At 51.3% G+C, this 15,071-nt stretch overlaps 1 protein-coding gene across 20 annotated transcripts in view; it reads right to left on the bottom strand.

Annotated features, from left to right (window-relative positions):
- The window catches only part of CAMK2G (calcium/calmodulin dependent protein kinase II gamma), a 54,361-nt gene that overhangs the window by 31,212 nt on the left and 8,078 nt on the right, over positions 1-15,071 (bottom strand). For 18 of the 20 annotated variants that reach the window (XM_067710497.1, XM_067710504.1, XM_067710485.1 and 15 more), the window contains exons 3-5: positions 10,367-10,426; positions 3,028-3,082; positions 2,092-2,157 (exon numbers count right to left, since the gene is read on the bottom strand). In XM_067710497.1, coding sequence (XP_067566598.1) covers positions 2,092-2,157; positions 3,028-3,082; positions 10,367-10,426 — 181 coding nt within the window. The remainder of the gene's footprint in view (positions 1-2,091; positions 2,158-3,027; positions 3,083-10,366; positions 10,427-15,071) is intronic. The other 2 variants (XM_067710501.1, XM_067710502.1) reach the window with 1 other exon arrangement.

Raw genomic sequence — 15,071 nt, 5'->3', positions numbered from 1 at the left:
TCATCTGTTCAACCTACTTTATAGAAGAGGAAACTGAGGCCCAAGCAGATTAAGTGGTTTTTCCAGGCTCTCCTGCTAGATAATGGCAGAGGGCAGACTAGAACAGGGTCCACCATGCCTCCTTAGACTGTAAAGGCCCAACATATTCAACTGGTTTCCAAGAAACTGGGGGACATCTCAGACTCCTGAGAAAGAGAGACCATCCAACTCCTTCCTTGTTTCTCTTCCCCGCTATGGTAACCCTGTTCTTGGAGAAGAGGCTTGTGGTAGCAACTCAGGAAGGATAGTCCAACTTATTAGCTTAAGTTGTTTCGGGGGTGGGTACACTCATTCTTTCATTTAAACGTTTATCGAGCACCTACAGGCACTGTGCTTGGTACCACATCAGCTGTAAAGATGACCCAGTGCCTGCCCTGAGGTTTATCATCTAGTAGGGGAGATAAAACAAGTACACAGGCACCATCAAGAAACAAGGTACTAAAGAGGGTTCCAAACAGGCACCTGAGGAGCATTTCTGATCATGATTTTTCATAGGAAAAGACAAACTAACCTAGAGTCACATTCAGCTGCTGATTCGTGAATCCAACTTCCAAACCATCCTGCCACACTTACAGTCAAACTCCTGGTGGGGTGTACTGGCAGTCTAGAGCACTGGTGAAAACTGGGGGATGATTATGGCCCCCAGAGGACATCTGGCAATGCCTGGAGACATTGCTGGTTGTCACAACTGAGAGGGACAGTGCTACTGGCATCTAGCAGGTAGATGGTTCTAAACCTACAATGCACAGGAGGGGCCCTAACGACAAAAAATTATCTGGCCCAAATGTCAGTAGCGCCGAGGCTGAGGAACCCTGGCCTAGAGAATGGAGCAGGTACTACCAAGTGTCTGCTGAGCTGGTGACCTGGACTTATTTTTCCTTCCTTTAAAAGCTGATGCTGGGGCTTCCACAAGAGCCAAAGGGTCTTGCTGGGCTCCTGGAGGCGGAGGCTCAGGCCTCCCTATAGGACACAGCCCAAGAGTAGGCCAAAGAGACTTTAAGACTGAGCTGAAGAGGCGAGTCTCCACAGAAATATATAATTAGAACAGAGCCAAGCTAGCAGGGAGAGCCTTCTGGCCAAAAATGGCAAAAGTGCGAACTGTCCCAGCAGAGCCAGGCCAAGCCCACTGGTACAGTCACCCGCCCCGGCCCCCCCTCCTCCCCGCCAGGCTCCCTGAGCTATCACTGCCTCCTCCCGCCCAGAGCCTGGTCCTCCCCTGCTGGCACTGGAATTCATCTCCCACTTGAGAATTTTTCCTGAGGCTGAAGCATCTGAGGTTGATCAGCAAACAATGGCCTCTCAGGGTTGAGAAATCTGTGAGGAAGCTGTGCTCCCCCACCCTCCAGAGGCAGCCAGAGCTGCCACATATGCCTGAGAAGCTGCAGGCAGGATGACCAAAATCAGGTTGTAAGGACATCACCCGAGAGAAAACTCAGGGCGGGGGAGGAGCCGAGGAAGGAAAGGCAGGCCAAACAAGCGCCCCAGAGCTGCGGTGTGGGAGGAATTCTGCTGTGTCACACGGAGGAGCTGCCAGGGCTTCCTGGAGGGCTGGGGGCTGAAGGGTATGGCCGAGGAATGGTCCTCTAGCCTGCGGAGCCCCAGATGGGGGCTGGTGATGGTGGTCAAGACACAAGGTGATTCAGGCTGAAATCTCCCAGGAAGGTTCCCCGGTTGCATTATTAACCCAGACATTTACACTCCTTTGGGACACAAACCATGTTTTCTCCATCTCTGGATCATCCCCAGGATGCCTCGTTATGCAGCAGGATTTGTCAAAAGAAAGAAGCAGGGATAGGGAGGGTCCTTGGGCCCTTGTGAGTAGGCGGTGGTGCAAAGAAAAGGTATTTCTGGTGTGACGGTGTAAAGGAGATATGTAAGAGCTTTGCAAAAAAACTGATCTGGGAGTGCTGAATTATTAACTCCTAACAATACCCACGGAATGTAGCCTGAGTCCAGCTCTACAGAATCCTTGTCCAGATAAGAGCTCTTCTGATCTCCCCCAAAGACGATTCAAATAGGCAGGACGCCTGGCCCCCAGGGCCCTCATCTCACCTGGCATCAGCTTCACTGTAGTATTCTCTGGCCACAATGTCTTCAAACAGCTCCCCACCGGTAACACTGCAACCAACACAGAGGGTCAGAGGAGGCAGGTCAGGTGTCCAACCCCAGCATCCAACAGGTAACAGGTCACACTGTACAACAGCTTTAGAGAAGTGTCAGCTCTACATGCATTTTGTCTGAGAGCCCAGAGCACGCCAGTCCTTCAATGACATGGAGCTTCTCCTTGGGACAATATGGGCCCTCCCTTCCCCCTGCACATTTCTGTTTCTGTAACCTATAGATTAGCTAATACTCTGGTAAAGATGAATATACAGGCATCTAAAAGAAATAATCAACCTACTCAAACAGTCATAGCTTTATTTGAGACCAATCTGAATACGAAGATAAAGCTGCCCAAGAATGACAGACCTACCACTGAAGTTGAAGAATAATGAGACCAAGGACACAGAGACCCAACCCGGAAAATACCAAAGAGGCGTTTCTAGGAGGTGAAGAGCCACTTTTAAGAAATTAAACTGTAACCAAAGTGGAGGAGAGACCAATGGGAGCCTAGTTTATGACTAATAAAAGGTACCTTCAATTTCCCAGAATTTTTAAGGTCATGCAAAGACCTATGTTCTATTTCTCCACTAAGGACAACACACCAAGAAACAAGAAAAAAGCATCTGCACAAGGTGTGCTGCTGAACAGAAATGCAAGAGCAATGCCATCCCGGGGTTCAGAGCCCGGGGGAGATATGGAGTGAGCAAGGAGACCCTCGGCAACCTGCCCATTACCAGAGGAAGTTCAAAATCAAACCCCTCTCCATGGGCAAAGGAGGGGGACCCTCGGCAGAGGCTGAAGACCCAGTTTAGGCCTTTTTTCCAAGCCTTCCTCTTGAGCCGGCTGGAGGGAAAGGCCCCCACACCCTCAGAAAGCGGCACTTACAGGTCAAACACGAGGTAGTGAAACCCTTCTTCAGAAATACTGTCATGGAGGCGTACTGCAAGAGAGGAGATGGGGACAGAGATTAACAGAGAGAAAACCTGGAAATCCTACTCCTCTCCTACTTGGCCACCCCAGCCCTGCCCCGTCCTGTCAGCCCCACAGGCTCTCTCCTGAGAATGGGCAGACGCCCAGCAGCCCCGGTCCAAGGCAACATGGCCACAAAGCAGAGACGACCAGACCCCAGGTCCAGCGCTCTGGTCGCCACCTCAGACTGCCTACAGTGTAGGCGAGAGACAGAAGCTTTGTGGCTAAGAAGTAAGATAGGACGGAGAAAAGCAAGAACCTTCTTCCCAGAGGGGGCTGGTCCCAGAGAAGGTAGTCCTGGGATATGACACGTGAGGGTGCAATGCAAAGCGAGCAGCACCGAGAGACACAGACTGCAGGGGGACAGAGAATGACAAGATGGGAGAGCCTGAGAGCCTGGAGTAGATGGGAACAGAAGAATTAGAGGGAGGGGAAGAAGTGGGAAAGGCAGAGCCCAGCAGGGAGGCGCGTGGAGGGAGGATGACGGATGGTGAGCATGGGAGGCAACACACAGATTCAGGCGACGACAACAATAACCATTTATTAAGTGCTCACTACGTGCCAGGCCTTGTATTAGGCTCTTTGCGTACATTACTTATGCTACAAGCATTTACTGAGTGACTGCTGGGTGTCAGACCCTGTGGTAGATGGCGGGATTTAGGAAGGACACAGTACGGGCCTTCAAAGAGTTTATTATTCCTGACGACCACCCCGAGATAAGTATTACTCCCATTCCACAGATGAGGACACTGGACGCTCAGGGACATACAGTATCTTGCCAAAGGCCAAAGATGTAGTGGGTCCAAATGTGAACCCAGCTCTTTCTTACACCAAAGACTGGTCCATATCACTGTTTCCTATAAGAAATGTGGAGTAGCCCATACACCCCGGCAACAAAGCAATGGAGCCCGGAGAGAAACCACTCACGAATGTGCCTACAACAGCATCAAAGACGGCTCCGAGAGGCTACTGCATGGAGCTGCAGTGAAGGCTGCAAGAAGAGGCTGGCGAGCAGAATCCCTTCCCACACCCCACCTCCAGAGCTCTGGGCAAAAGCTCAACCTAATGTCTTCTGAGGTCTCCTCTTCAAGCCTGTACCCACAAAGCCACCTCCGGGTTAAATGCCAACCCCTGAGCATCATTCTAATGCAAACACAACTTTGTTTTGGCCAACCATCCTAGCTGCTCCTGTCCCTTCCCTCACCTGCACTCTCTTGATGGGGAGCCTATGTTCCAAAGGGCTTCTTCTGTTTGACCTTCACTCCATCCCTCAGCAGTTCCAGGAGCACCTTGCAGAGCACTTCAAGAATGGCCTGACACCAAACCAACCAGTGAAGTTCTTCGATACAAAGAAATCACAGTGTCTCTTCCATGTCCGGCCCCAACCAGCTCAAATGACAACTACCGTTTCCAGTGTGAGAGCGTTTCATCAGGGCTGAGGCACTTTCCTACGTACCCTTCCCACCAAAGCAAGATCAGCCGAATGTAAAATACAGGCACTCAGCCATCACTAGAGCCCTGTGGTTTTCCTCACTTGACAAATGAGGACTCGGGCCTGCCAGGGCTAGAACCAGGGCCTGACAATTGTTTATACTTCATATTGCCAACCTTATTAGATCTGATCTGGTTACTCACCCCAAAATTCCCCCAGAACTCAGTATTTCTGCAATTTACCAATGGGATCAAAGGCAGGTGGTACTTCTAAAACCCTTCCTCCTCAAATGATTCTCTCCTATACTCGGGCACATAAGCTCATACTTCTCTAGGCCTGTGGGGGACATAAGGAAGGAGCCATAGCCAAACCCCTGCCTCCCTTCCACCCTAACTGAGCCAGGCACGCTCAAGCGAGCTCCCCCAAAGCCCTGCCACCCTCCCTCCTCACTTGTGGGTCTCTGGCAGGAGTTGGTGTCTCATGCTGAGTCCTGCTGCAGCTGCTGCTCCCTTGCTTCCAAGAGGACTTTCCATTTAATTAAAAATTTGCTACTAAAAAGCATTAAAGTGTGTAATACAAATAATCCCCTGGAAATCAGCTGTCCCAGAAGCTAAAGACCAGCTTCATTAGGGAGGTGACCAACAGCAGCAGGATGATGCACTGACAGGGCAGCAGGTACGATGCTAACAGCCACTCCCCGGGGAGTCCTGCCGCCTGTCCCTGCCTCCCCAGGATCCCTGCCCCCAGACCCACCGCCCCGAACCCAGCACAGCAGGGCTGAGAACAGGGCAAAAAGGGCAGGCACCCATGCCTCTGCCCAGACAGGGAGTCACTGGAACTCGCCCTTCTCCAGAAAGGCCACACACTGAGCCCAGGTGGGAGGAAGCTGGGAGGGGAATCAGAAGAGCAGAGCAGCAAAGGAAGACTAACCCTCCCAGGCCACCCAACCCAGAGAATGGCTTTGATGTGTGTCTCAGAGCATGGCAACCACCAAGACGAGGAGGGACAGGTGTGGAAGGCTCCATCGCTGAGCAAGACTGATATCTTTTTGTTTCCATTTGTAAAGAAAATTAACACAGGACTGAGAACAAGACAAGAAACTTGAACGCAGCACTCTAACTGCCAACCTAGCAGATTCTTGATATTAATGATCCAAATTACAATACCTAACTCGTAGCTGAGCTGTTTCAATGTGCTCGGCATTGTGCCAAGTGCTTTTACACATGTTATTTGACTGAACCCTTGCGTTAGCTCTGTCGGGTAGGTACTTCTATCACCTCCATCTAACAGGACAGGAAACGGTGGCTCCAAAAGAAACTCACCCAAAGTTATACTGAGCGGCAGAGCTGAGACTTGAGGACAAGGCAAACTGACAGCAAGATCCCTGATTTTGTGGAACTGCCTGCCAGGGAGTCACTTTCGCCATCCTCTTAGGCAAAGGAGCTCCAACCTGTCCCCACTAGCCCTGGCCATTCTGATTCACTCAGCAGTGTCCATTCAGCACCTCCCTGAAGCAGGCGTGACTGTACATGCCACGGACACAGCTGTGAACAAGGGAAACCCAGCTCTGCCACCGCGCAGCCTCTGGGGGATTGGGGAAGACGGGCTTTAAAGAAGCACTTACACAAATGCATAACCAAGCGGTACTGTACTGAGGGCTGTCAGGGAGAAGTAAAGGATGCTATGGATGCATGGGGAAAAAAACAATCCAACACCCAGGCCATTCCACAGTCATGAGAGGGTACGAAGGCCAAGGAGGACCAGACCAACTCTAGACAGGAAGATCTGGAAAAGGAGTATGAAGCAGTTACTGCATTACAGTGATAAACCTAATTATTGTTCTTTACGAACTGTGGAAGGAAGAACAGGCCAAAAAAACCCCTCGATGTCTCATACCTTCAAGTACTGACAAAGCCACAACCCAAATTTTGTGGCTGTTTCCAATTCTTTAAAAGCCACCAACAGTATGCCACATTTTAACTACCAAACTTTGGTCAAAAAAGCACTGACAAAGTATCACTGTTCATGTCCATGGAAATAACACAGTGGGAAGGAGGTCCTGTCATCCCATGGGCTGGTGAGGGATGAACGCTGTCCTCCAGAAGCGGGTGGGCAGGGATTTGGGAGCTGCTCAGTTATGATCCAATGTTTCCTTCTCTTTCTTTACAACCGCTTTTGCTACACTTACTATTAGCTGTATGGACCCTGGGCCCAAGGTAAAACGCAGCCAGGCTTGAATAACTTGCGAACTGATTTGGGTCTGGGAGTCTAGGAGGGGTCACTTCTGGGAGCTGGAATCTCCATTTTCATCATTTCCACTTATTTCCTAGGCCTCCTTTGCTTGCTGAACCTTTTCAAAACAACTCCACGTAGAGGCACAGGTGACAAAACGGAGGCACAGGGGGGTGAAACCATGTGCCGAGGTCACAGCTAACCAGCAAATCTCAGATTCAAACCTAGAGGACTTGACTCTAAAGCCACAGACCTTTGCTTCTCCACGTGCAGTCCATGGATCAGCAGCGTGAGCATCAGCAGGAGATGTAAGGAAGCTCAGGTCCACCCCAGACCTACTGAATCAGAATCTGAATTTTAACACAATCCCTAAGTGATTCACGAGCACATGAAAGTTTGAGAAGTGCTGCTCTAAACCACAATGCTAGACTGTGATGAAACTGCTGGGGCAGCTCAGCACGAAGGAAGACAGAGTCTATTCATTAGAGGAATTTAGAGCAGAGAGCAAGCAGAGCACAGGTAGAAGACACTTCACTCAGACTTTAGATGATTAGCACTACTGCCGTTTCCTCCTCTCAACTCCATGCCTCCGGCCACTCTCCCAGGGCTGTTTCAGGTCCTGCAGGATGCCTCAGAACCAACAGGCTTCAAAAAAAAAAACAGACTTTACCTTTTAGAGCGATTTTGGGTTCATAGCAAAACTGAGTAAAGTACAGAGAGCTCCCACCTACCCCCTGTCCCCACACACGCACAGTGTCCCCCAACATCAACATCCCCACCAGAGCAGTGCATTTGCTACAGCTGATGAGCCTACACTGACATATCATTATCGCCCAGAGTCCATGGTTTACGTTAGGGTTCACTCTTCCAACAGGCTTTCAACTCCTGGGGCAGAATACCTATCAGGGAAAAAAACTGGGGGTGCCTGGCTCCTTGTACCAAATACCCTTCTGAATTCAAGTGCCTAAGGGTCTGACAATAATCAGAGGTGGACCATATGCTCTCTGCTCTCAGCTTCCTCACTCTTCCTCACTCTTGGGCTGGTCCACTTGTATCCCTGAGGAACGGAGTTAGAGGCTAGAGCCAAAAGGGCCACAGCTCTGAAGGATGGAGCAGCGGAGAGAGGAGATGAATACTGAATTAAGGGGACCAAACTGCCTCCTCTTCTGCCACAAGCCAGGTCAGGCTCCATGGCAACCCCGCCTCCTGGACCTGCAGCTCCCCCACATCTCCAGGAGTCCTGGTTCCCACTGGACGCCAGATAGCCTGGCTAGCCCGCTCTGCCAGGACACGGTCCTGACTCACCCTTCCCTCCCCCTGCTCTTGACCCCAAAATAGGGCCTCAGACCAACACGCCCAGGATCTGGGAGCAGTCGTGAAACGGAAGCACAGTTCTAGGAGATCAGACGCTGACAAAGGGAGTGTGCCTTGCCTGGCCTTCCCTGGGTCCTGCTCCCTCCCGAACAGAGCAGATGGCTGGGGTACATGGTCACTCCATCTGCCTTAATTCTGAGCTGGAGGCAGGTGGTTAAAAAGAACAAAAAGCCGGCGGGGGGGGTGGGCTACCAAACCAAGTAAAGTCTAAAAGGTCAAAAAGTATATATCTAATTTAAAAGAAAACATAAAAAGAAGGCTCGGGCATTATTCAGCTAGAATCCCAGTTTTGTACTTGCCGGTTGATTCTCGACTGTCTTCATCCTACCCTAACCCTGCTGTGGTCAACCATGCCCGTGTCGCAGGTAACGCAGACATGGTTCTGCCTCCTGCATCATCTACCCCACCCCTTGTTCTCCTCCCTCCAGGAGGACAATTCATCATTGCTCTACGAGTTGGTCACCTGGGACATAAGGAAAGGAAGTTGCCGTCCGCAGACCCTGAGACCCGGGATTGGAACACCAAAATGCTTCTGTGCTCATGGATGGCTTTAGTTACCCACGTTCTTTTTTCCTCCTGCTCTGGAACTGCTAGGACAGAGGTCACAAGCTCACAAAGCCTACAGGGACCAGGTAGGCAGTACAAATGTGAGATAACAGCAAAAACAGTGGCCAGCGGGCTGAAGGGGCAGCCACTGCCCAGCCCCAGCTGATTCCGGCCACATAATGGATGTGGGCTCAGCAGAGCCAAACCTTCTGATTTGAAAGATTGGGAAACAGAATTTTTTTCAAAGTGTGAAATCTCGTTTTAAAATACTGGCAAACAATAAAAATATTTTTAAACCACTGAGCCGGCCAAACAAAACACGCCTGAGTTTGTGCCTGCTGTTTTAGCTGCTCCTCTCATCATTTCTCTTCTACCTAAGGCAACACTTTGGTCCCCACCGTTCTGTTTGCAGGTGAGGGTCTAACTTCAGAGAGCTCCGGTAGTTCCAAACCCAGGACTTGTGGGCTGAGAAGTGCTGGCTCCGTGGAAGACTGCACCAGGCAGAGCTGAGCACCAGCTATGCCAATCTGCTTCGGGTGTAATCCAAGCTGCTGATTGCCATCTATAAAGCCCTGCATGGTTGCAGTTCTGGTTACCTCACAGCTCCTCTCCCCTTGGGCTGGAGTACGACCTCACTCTCCTACGTTAAGAGCTCCCGGTGAGCATTCCAGCCCGAGATCTGGGAAGCCGGAGGCTGAGTAGCTCTGGAGGAAGCACCGAGCTTCGGCAAGTCGCCTTACAGCCCCAGCTGCCAACCCAGCGGAGTGGGAGGCCTCCAGGGCACTGTGGGAGCCCCGATATTGAGGCCGTGCCTGAGGAGCGCGGAAAACGTGTTGTCCTTTGTGATGATCACAGCTTTCAGGGAAAACCTAGGAGATGCTCCCTGCTCTGCCTCAAGTCAAGCCCGGGGCTTCTGCTCAGACACTGCAGCCAGCCCAGTTTCTGCTCCCTCTGCAAGAAGCACCGAATTGGGGCCAGCGTTTTTGGCAAAGACGACTTCAGCTGAACAATGTAAAACGGAGCCGGAGTGGGTTGTGGCAGGCAAACCTCCTCGGCTTTACAACAACCAACAATGTGCTCCTGTCCCCCATGTCAGGGTGGGAGCAGGGAGAAATCCTCTTATTTTTCTCCTTCACCATCCAAGTGGCTCCTGCCATCCCATCTCCAGAGAAGCCAGGCGGGTGGGCAGCTTGCTTTCCCGGCTCCGGGGAATACAAACGGGAGCACCATGGAAACCCCCAGAGTGTGCACGACACCGCAACAGGAACAAAACTTTTTCAAGTCCAGAAACAAAATCCGGACCCTTTTATGACGGCCATGGAAGGCCCCTGGTGAGGGATGCTGGCAGGCTACTAGCCCAGAGCCTCAAACGCTGAGGACCTGGACCTCAGCCCAAAGACGGAAGGAGAGGGGAAGAAAGCGAGTCTGAAACATATTCTGATACCTCACTCCCAGCCCTGAGATGGCACCACAGGGATGGAGACACTCAGGTCTCTGAACTAGAACACCCCAGAATTCTGAGCAATACATGGCTGCTATCCTGCTTGGGCAAAAAAAGACACCAGGCAAAGGCCCAGGGACAGAAGTGGTTCCCTACACAGAAACAGTGGATTTCTGTTCTCTCCAACTTCCACAAAATGCCCAAGAAACGCCCTATGTAAGGGCACTTACCAATGTTTGGATGCTTCAAAAGTCGGCATATCCGGGCCTCACGTTCTAGTTTCTGGTGATCTAAGAGCAGAAGAGAGAAAACAAAAGCCATCAAACACCCACTCTATTTGTGGCCGCCTGGCTATTCATATGCTTTCAATTCTTAGGCACCAACTATGCCCTTTTTACAATTTGCTGAATTAATACATCACGTCACGGCAATTCTGGAGACAGGTATTAATGACAACCTTTTCCTGATGAAGTGTCTTAGGAAAGCTTCCCAAGTTAGTGAGTGGCAGATCCAGGATATGAAGCCAGGTCTTTAACTAAAACTGTAGTGCTCTTTCCACCACAGCAGGGATTTCACTGGGCCAGTGTGTCCAGAATCTCTTCCTTGTTGGAAATACTAATAATAATGGCTAAGTTTTATTGAACACCTACTACAAGACCAGATATTGTGCTAGGAGTGCTGCATACATTCTCTAATACAGTCTTCATGGCAACCCTGCAACATAATGATGCTGACAATGAAGATGGCGATGATTTGAAAATAATAATAATACTAGCTAACATTTATTGAGAGCTTACTTCTACACCAGGCAGATACATATTTTAATTTAGTCTCATAACAATGCTATGAGGTTGGTAGTATTATGATGCCTGTTTTGCAGAAATCCTGCTTCTCCCCAGGATCCTCTTGGCTGTCCACTGCTGGGAGCTCTGACCTCTTGGCACTCAGGCTCTGGGGTTACTCTGCTTTGGTGAAATGACCAGAATCCAAGAGCCCACCAATCTAAGCAAGCTGTGTTTGGTCAGTTCCTTCCCCGGGAAGGCAGAGCTCCAGGAAGTAGAAAGAGAGGCTGCTACTACTCAAAGCAAGGTGGCCTAGAAGCCCTGCCCACCCTACCCCCCAGCTCTACTTGCTGAAATCCTGCCAAAGTCACCTGCTTCACAGAGTCTTCCCTGTTCCTCACGGTAGTCTGTGACTTCTCTCCCCATGACCCACCCCCATCTCCCACAGCACCTCTTATAATTCTCACATCACACATTAAATCACACATTAAATCTTTCGGTCACAAGCTTTTCAAAGGGTGGGACCTCTCTGCGTGATGCTTCCTAGAGTTCCTTCCATATCAGAGGCTTAATAACGGTTTGTCAATAACATTGACAGTAGTAGTAAAAACTATTATTTACGAAGCATTTACTATAGGCCAGGCAGAGGCACGGATTCTCTTATTTCATCCTCACAGAAACCCCGTGAAGTGGAGGATCTGATTAGTTCCACTACATTGTAAAGGAGGAAACTGAGGCTTAAAAGGTTCAAGTAACCTGGCCAAGGTCCCACAGACAGGCAGTGGATACAGGTGGTCCGAGTCTAGAGCCCTCTTTCTCATTGCTATGATGTGATGACAAGATAAAGAAAAGTGAGAGTATTAAGTAAAGACTCCAGGCTTTGGGGGGCATAGTCCAGTTCACCTCAACTTCCCCAGGTCCAGGCAGGTACCTTCCCATCCATTGCTGCCAAGCAATTCCCACCTCCCTTGGTAGGGGCTTCTGCCCATCCACCTCTACCTAAATAGCAAAGAGCCTCTGTAAAGCCTCCCATGACCCTCACAACCATCTTACCAGGCAGGTGCATTGATTATCCCATTTCGCAGATGATAAAACAGGCCCAGAGAAGTTAAGTAACTTGCCTGAGATCCTACAGCAGGAAAGGGATAGAACTGTGATTTCAAGCCCAGGCCTGCCTGAGATAATGTACGGATTATAGATGAGAAGGAATTCACATTTACTGTTTCACCAACCACCCTCAGCTTTGTCCTAAACTTTCCCTCTAGGGACAGCTCTGCTTTGTGGAAGAAGGACATGGGGACAGGCAGAGATTAGTTCCTGCTGCCCAGCTAATCCATCCCAGCTGTCCAAAGATCTGGGTCAGGCCTTCCTTCCCATCCTCGAGTTCAGTATGACCACTGACCAGGATGCAGCCAGGAGAACTCCAGGTAACCCCACATTGCCTGGGATCCCTCAGGGCCAGGGACCTTCAGAAGGTAGGCAGTTGAGGAAGCAACACTAGCCCTGCCTAGTCCCCCTTCCCCCCCTGCAGGGGGCCTTGCTTCTTCCAGATCTTCCAGATCTGGCCAGAGGATGTCAGGGCAACCCCACCTTCCTTCCATCCCTGGACGTGGGATGGCAGTACCAAGCTAGTCACCCTAAAGCTGAAGACCTACCAGCCCTCTCTCTGACCACTCACCTCACACCCTCCAACCCACAACTCTCGGGCTTGGCTGCCCGGGCAAGTGCGGGAGAACAGTATCTTGCGATGCGGAGGTGGCAGCTGAGGAGAAGGCCCAGAAGATTAATGTTTATCTCCTCCCTTAAGACTCTTACTGGCTAATAGTTACAGTTCCACAACAGCAACAGCACTAAAAATACGGGTGCTCTGGCACCCGTATTATCAGTGACTCAGAGTAAGAAGGGAAGAGACACAGAGTCACACTTCCAGCTCCTTGAAGGAGCTGCCCAGGGTCCAGAGGGTCCTAGATAGTCACTTAGTTCAACCCTAACTCCAAGGAGCTGAGCCCCATGTTCTGCCCAAGGCCTGTGTCTCCTCTGAACCTCGGGTCCTTGCTCTGATCCTTAGTCATGGAGTCTGGCCATTAACACATCAGCTTTGGAGTCAGAGAGCCCCAGACTGAGTCTCAGGGCCGCCATGTTGGGTGAGTTATTAAACCCATCTGAGCCTCATTCATTCACTCAGAAAATATTTACTGAGGCCTACTATGTGACAGGCACTGCTCCAGAGGCTGGGGATATGGCAGTGAACAAAAGAGATAACAATCCCCACCCTCATCAAGCTGATATCCTGGAGGAGCTGAGGGGAAGGGACAGACAGGAACAACTGGATGGTATGTTAGATGTCGTGGTAAGTGCGATGGAGAAAAATAAAGCAGGGAAGTGGGAGAGTGGACACTTAAAATAGGTGGTCAGGGAACACCTCAGCAAGGAGGTGATGTTTGATTAGAACCCGAAGGAGGTGAGGTGAGAGAGTGAGCCAGGCACACAGCTTGGGAAAAAGTTTCCTCACTTCTAAAATGGAGGCAGCGATATTCATGGATTAAATGATGTATTTGGGTAAACGCTCAGCACAGTGCCTGGCACACAGGGAGAGCCTCCTTTCCAAAGGCCCAGTGATAAGACAGACGAGACCTCCCAGGCTGGGCTTGTGCCCATGGCCATCACCAGAGACACGAGAGTCAGGCCCACTCTCCCTCAGCCTGGGCAGTCATGGGGTCCACAGCACAGCAACTGAGCCCTCCGACCTGGCTCCATCACAGCCTCCTGTTTGGGGGTGGCCCACCTGTGTCTAGAGCCGACAGGGGAAGGTTAACAACAGGGGCTCATCAGACAGAGGACAGCCCAGGAAATGCTGCTGCCCGTGGGATCCCTGGTCTTCCTCGGCCTCAGCCTTGCTGGCTGTGGCGCCCTGCCATCCCGAAGCTCTGCTCAATGAGCCGTATGGTTTCTGCTTACCACGCTCTCCCTGACTCCTTACTCCTCGCACAGCCAGCCAGCACCCCACCTCTCCAGCTGTCGTCTCTTGTCCCTTTCCCCCCTCACTTCCGGTCCTGTTGTCCCCTCCAGGGCTGCTCCATGTCTGGGAAAAAGCAAAGGGCTCCACCCCAGCAGCAGTGGTGTTTGAGGAACAAGTAAGGTTTGCAGAGCATCTTTTCCAGATGCAAGGTCTGTCCTGTAAACTCGCATCCCCAGCCCCAAAAGGGGTAAGGCCACTGAACTGGCCTGGTCCACAGTGGTAGGTCCAGTCCTGGCTTGGCATCCCAAGGTGATTAAACATCAGCCAGTGCTCTTGTCACAAAGGCAGCCTTCTCCCTTGAGACGCCCCCTCCTTCCAGTGACCACTGAGTTTGCCGTTCCTAGGGAACAGCCCAGACCTTCCAAGGCTGACCCTCTTCCCACCCACCTTTCAACTGGGCTCATCCCCACCCCCTCACACGGCCCAGCCCCCCCTTCCTGTTTGACAACGGCCACTTCCCGCTTTTGCACAGGGCCACTTCCTGCCTGCCTGTGAGCTACTGCCATGGAGAGACCCACCCCTGCCGGCCTTCAGCCCAGCTCCAACCATAGCCCTCTGCAAGGATTTCCCCTCAAGAGCAGAGGTGGCAACAGGCGCAGAAAGCAGAAGCGGCCGTTATCAAGATCCCGCTTCAGGCTTTCCTAATAGCCCACCCAGGGCAGAGCCAGGCCCTGGGACACAAGGATCCCTGGAGGCCTCACGTCTCCCGCTTTCTGCCCAAGCGCTTCAAGACTTGGTTCAGGGCACCACAAAGGCCGAATACCCTTGACAAGAAGGGCAGCAAGGAGTGACCAGATGCAGAAAAGAGGAAGCAGACAGTGAGGAGACGGTGCGTGGCAAAGGTGGGGCAGAGCCCTAGAAACACCTCTCCCTTAGGACCCCAGGGGAGATGCCCACTCCAAATTCACTTTCCTTCCCCAACAGGATCGGGGCCCAGGGAGGGTCGTCCAGATTCTCCACAGCCCTGCAGAGACACGCTGGCTGATTTAGTGACATTTCTCTAAAACCATGAATGCCAGCACCAGCTTCAACTAAGATCCTACTGCCACCTAAACATACAACCCACTGTAAGTGGGAAAGGACACAGAGCCCTGCTCTGGCTATGGGGACTCTCCCCAGGTTCCAACCTCAATG

The sequence above is a fragment of the Pseudorca crassidens genome, chromosome 16 (genome assembly GCF_039906515.1).
Source record: "Pseudorca crassidens isolate mPseCra1 chromosome 16, mPseCra1.hap1, whole genome shotgun sequence".
In the NCBI taxonomy this organism is placed as follows: domain Eukaryota; kingdom Metazoa; phylum Chordata; class Mammalia; order Artiodactyla; family Delphinidae; genus Pseudorca; species Pseudorca crassidens.
Note: the sequence above shows the minus strand (reverse complement) of the source record. Positions and strands in the feature narration are given on the sequence as shown.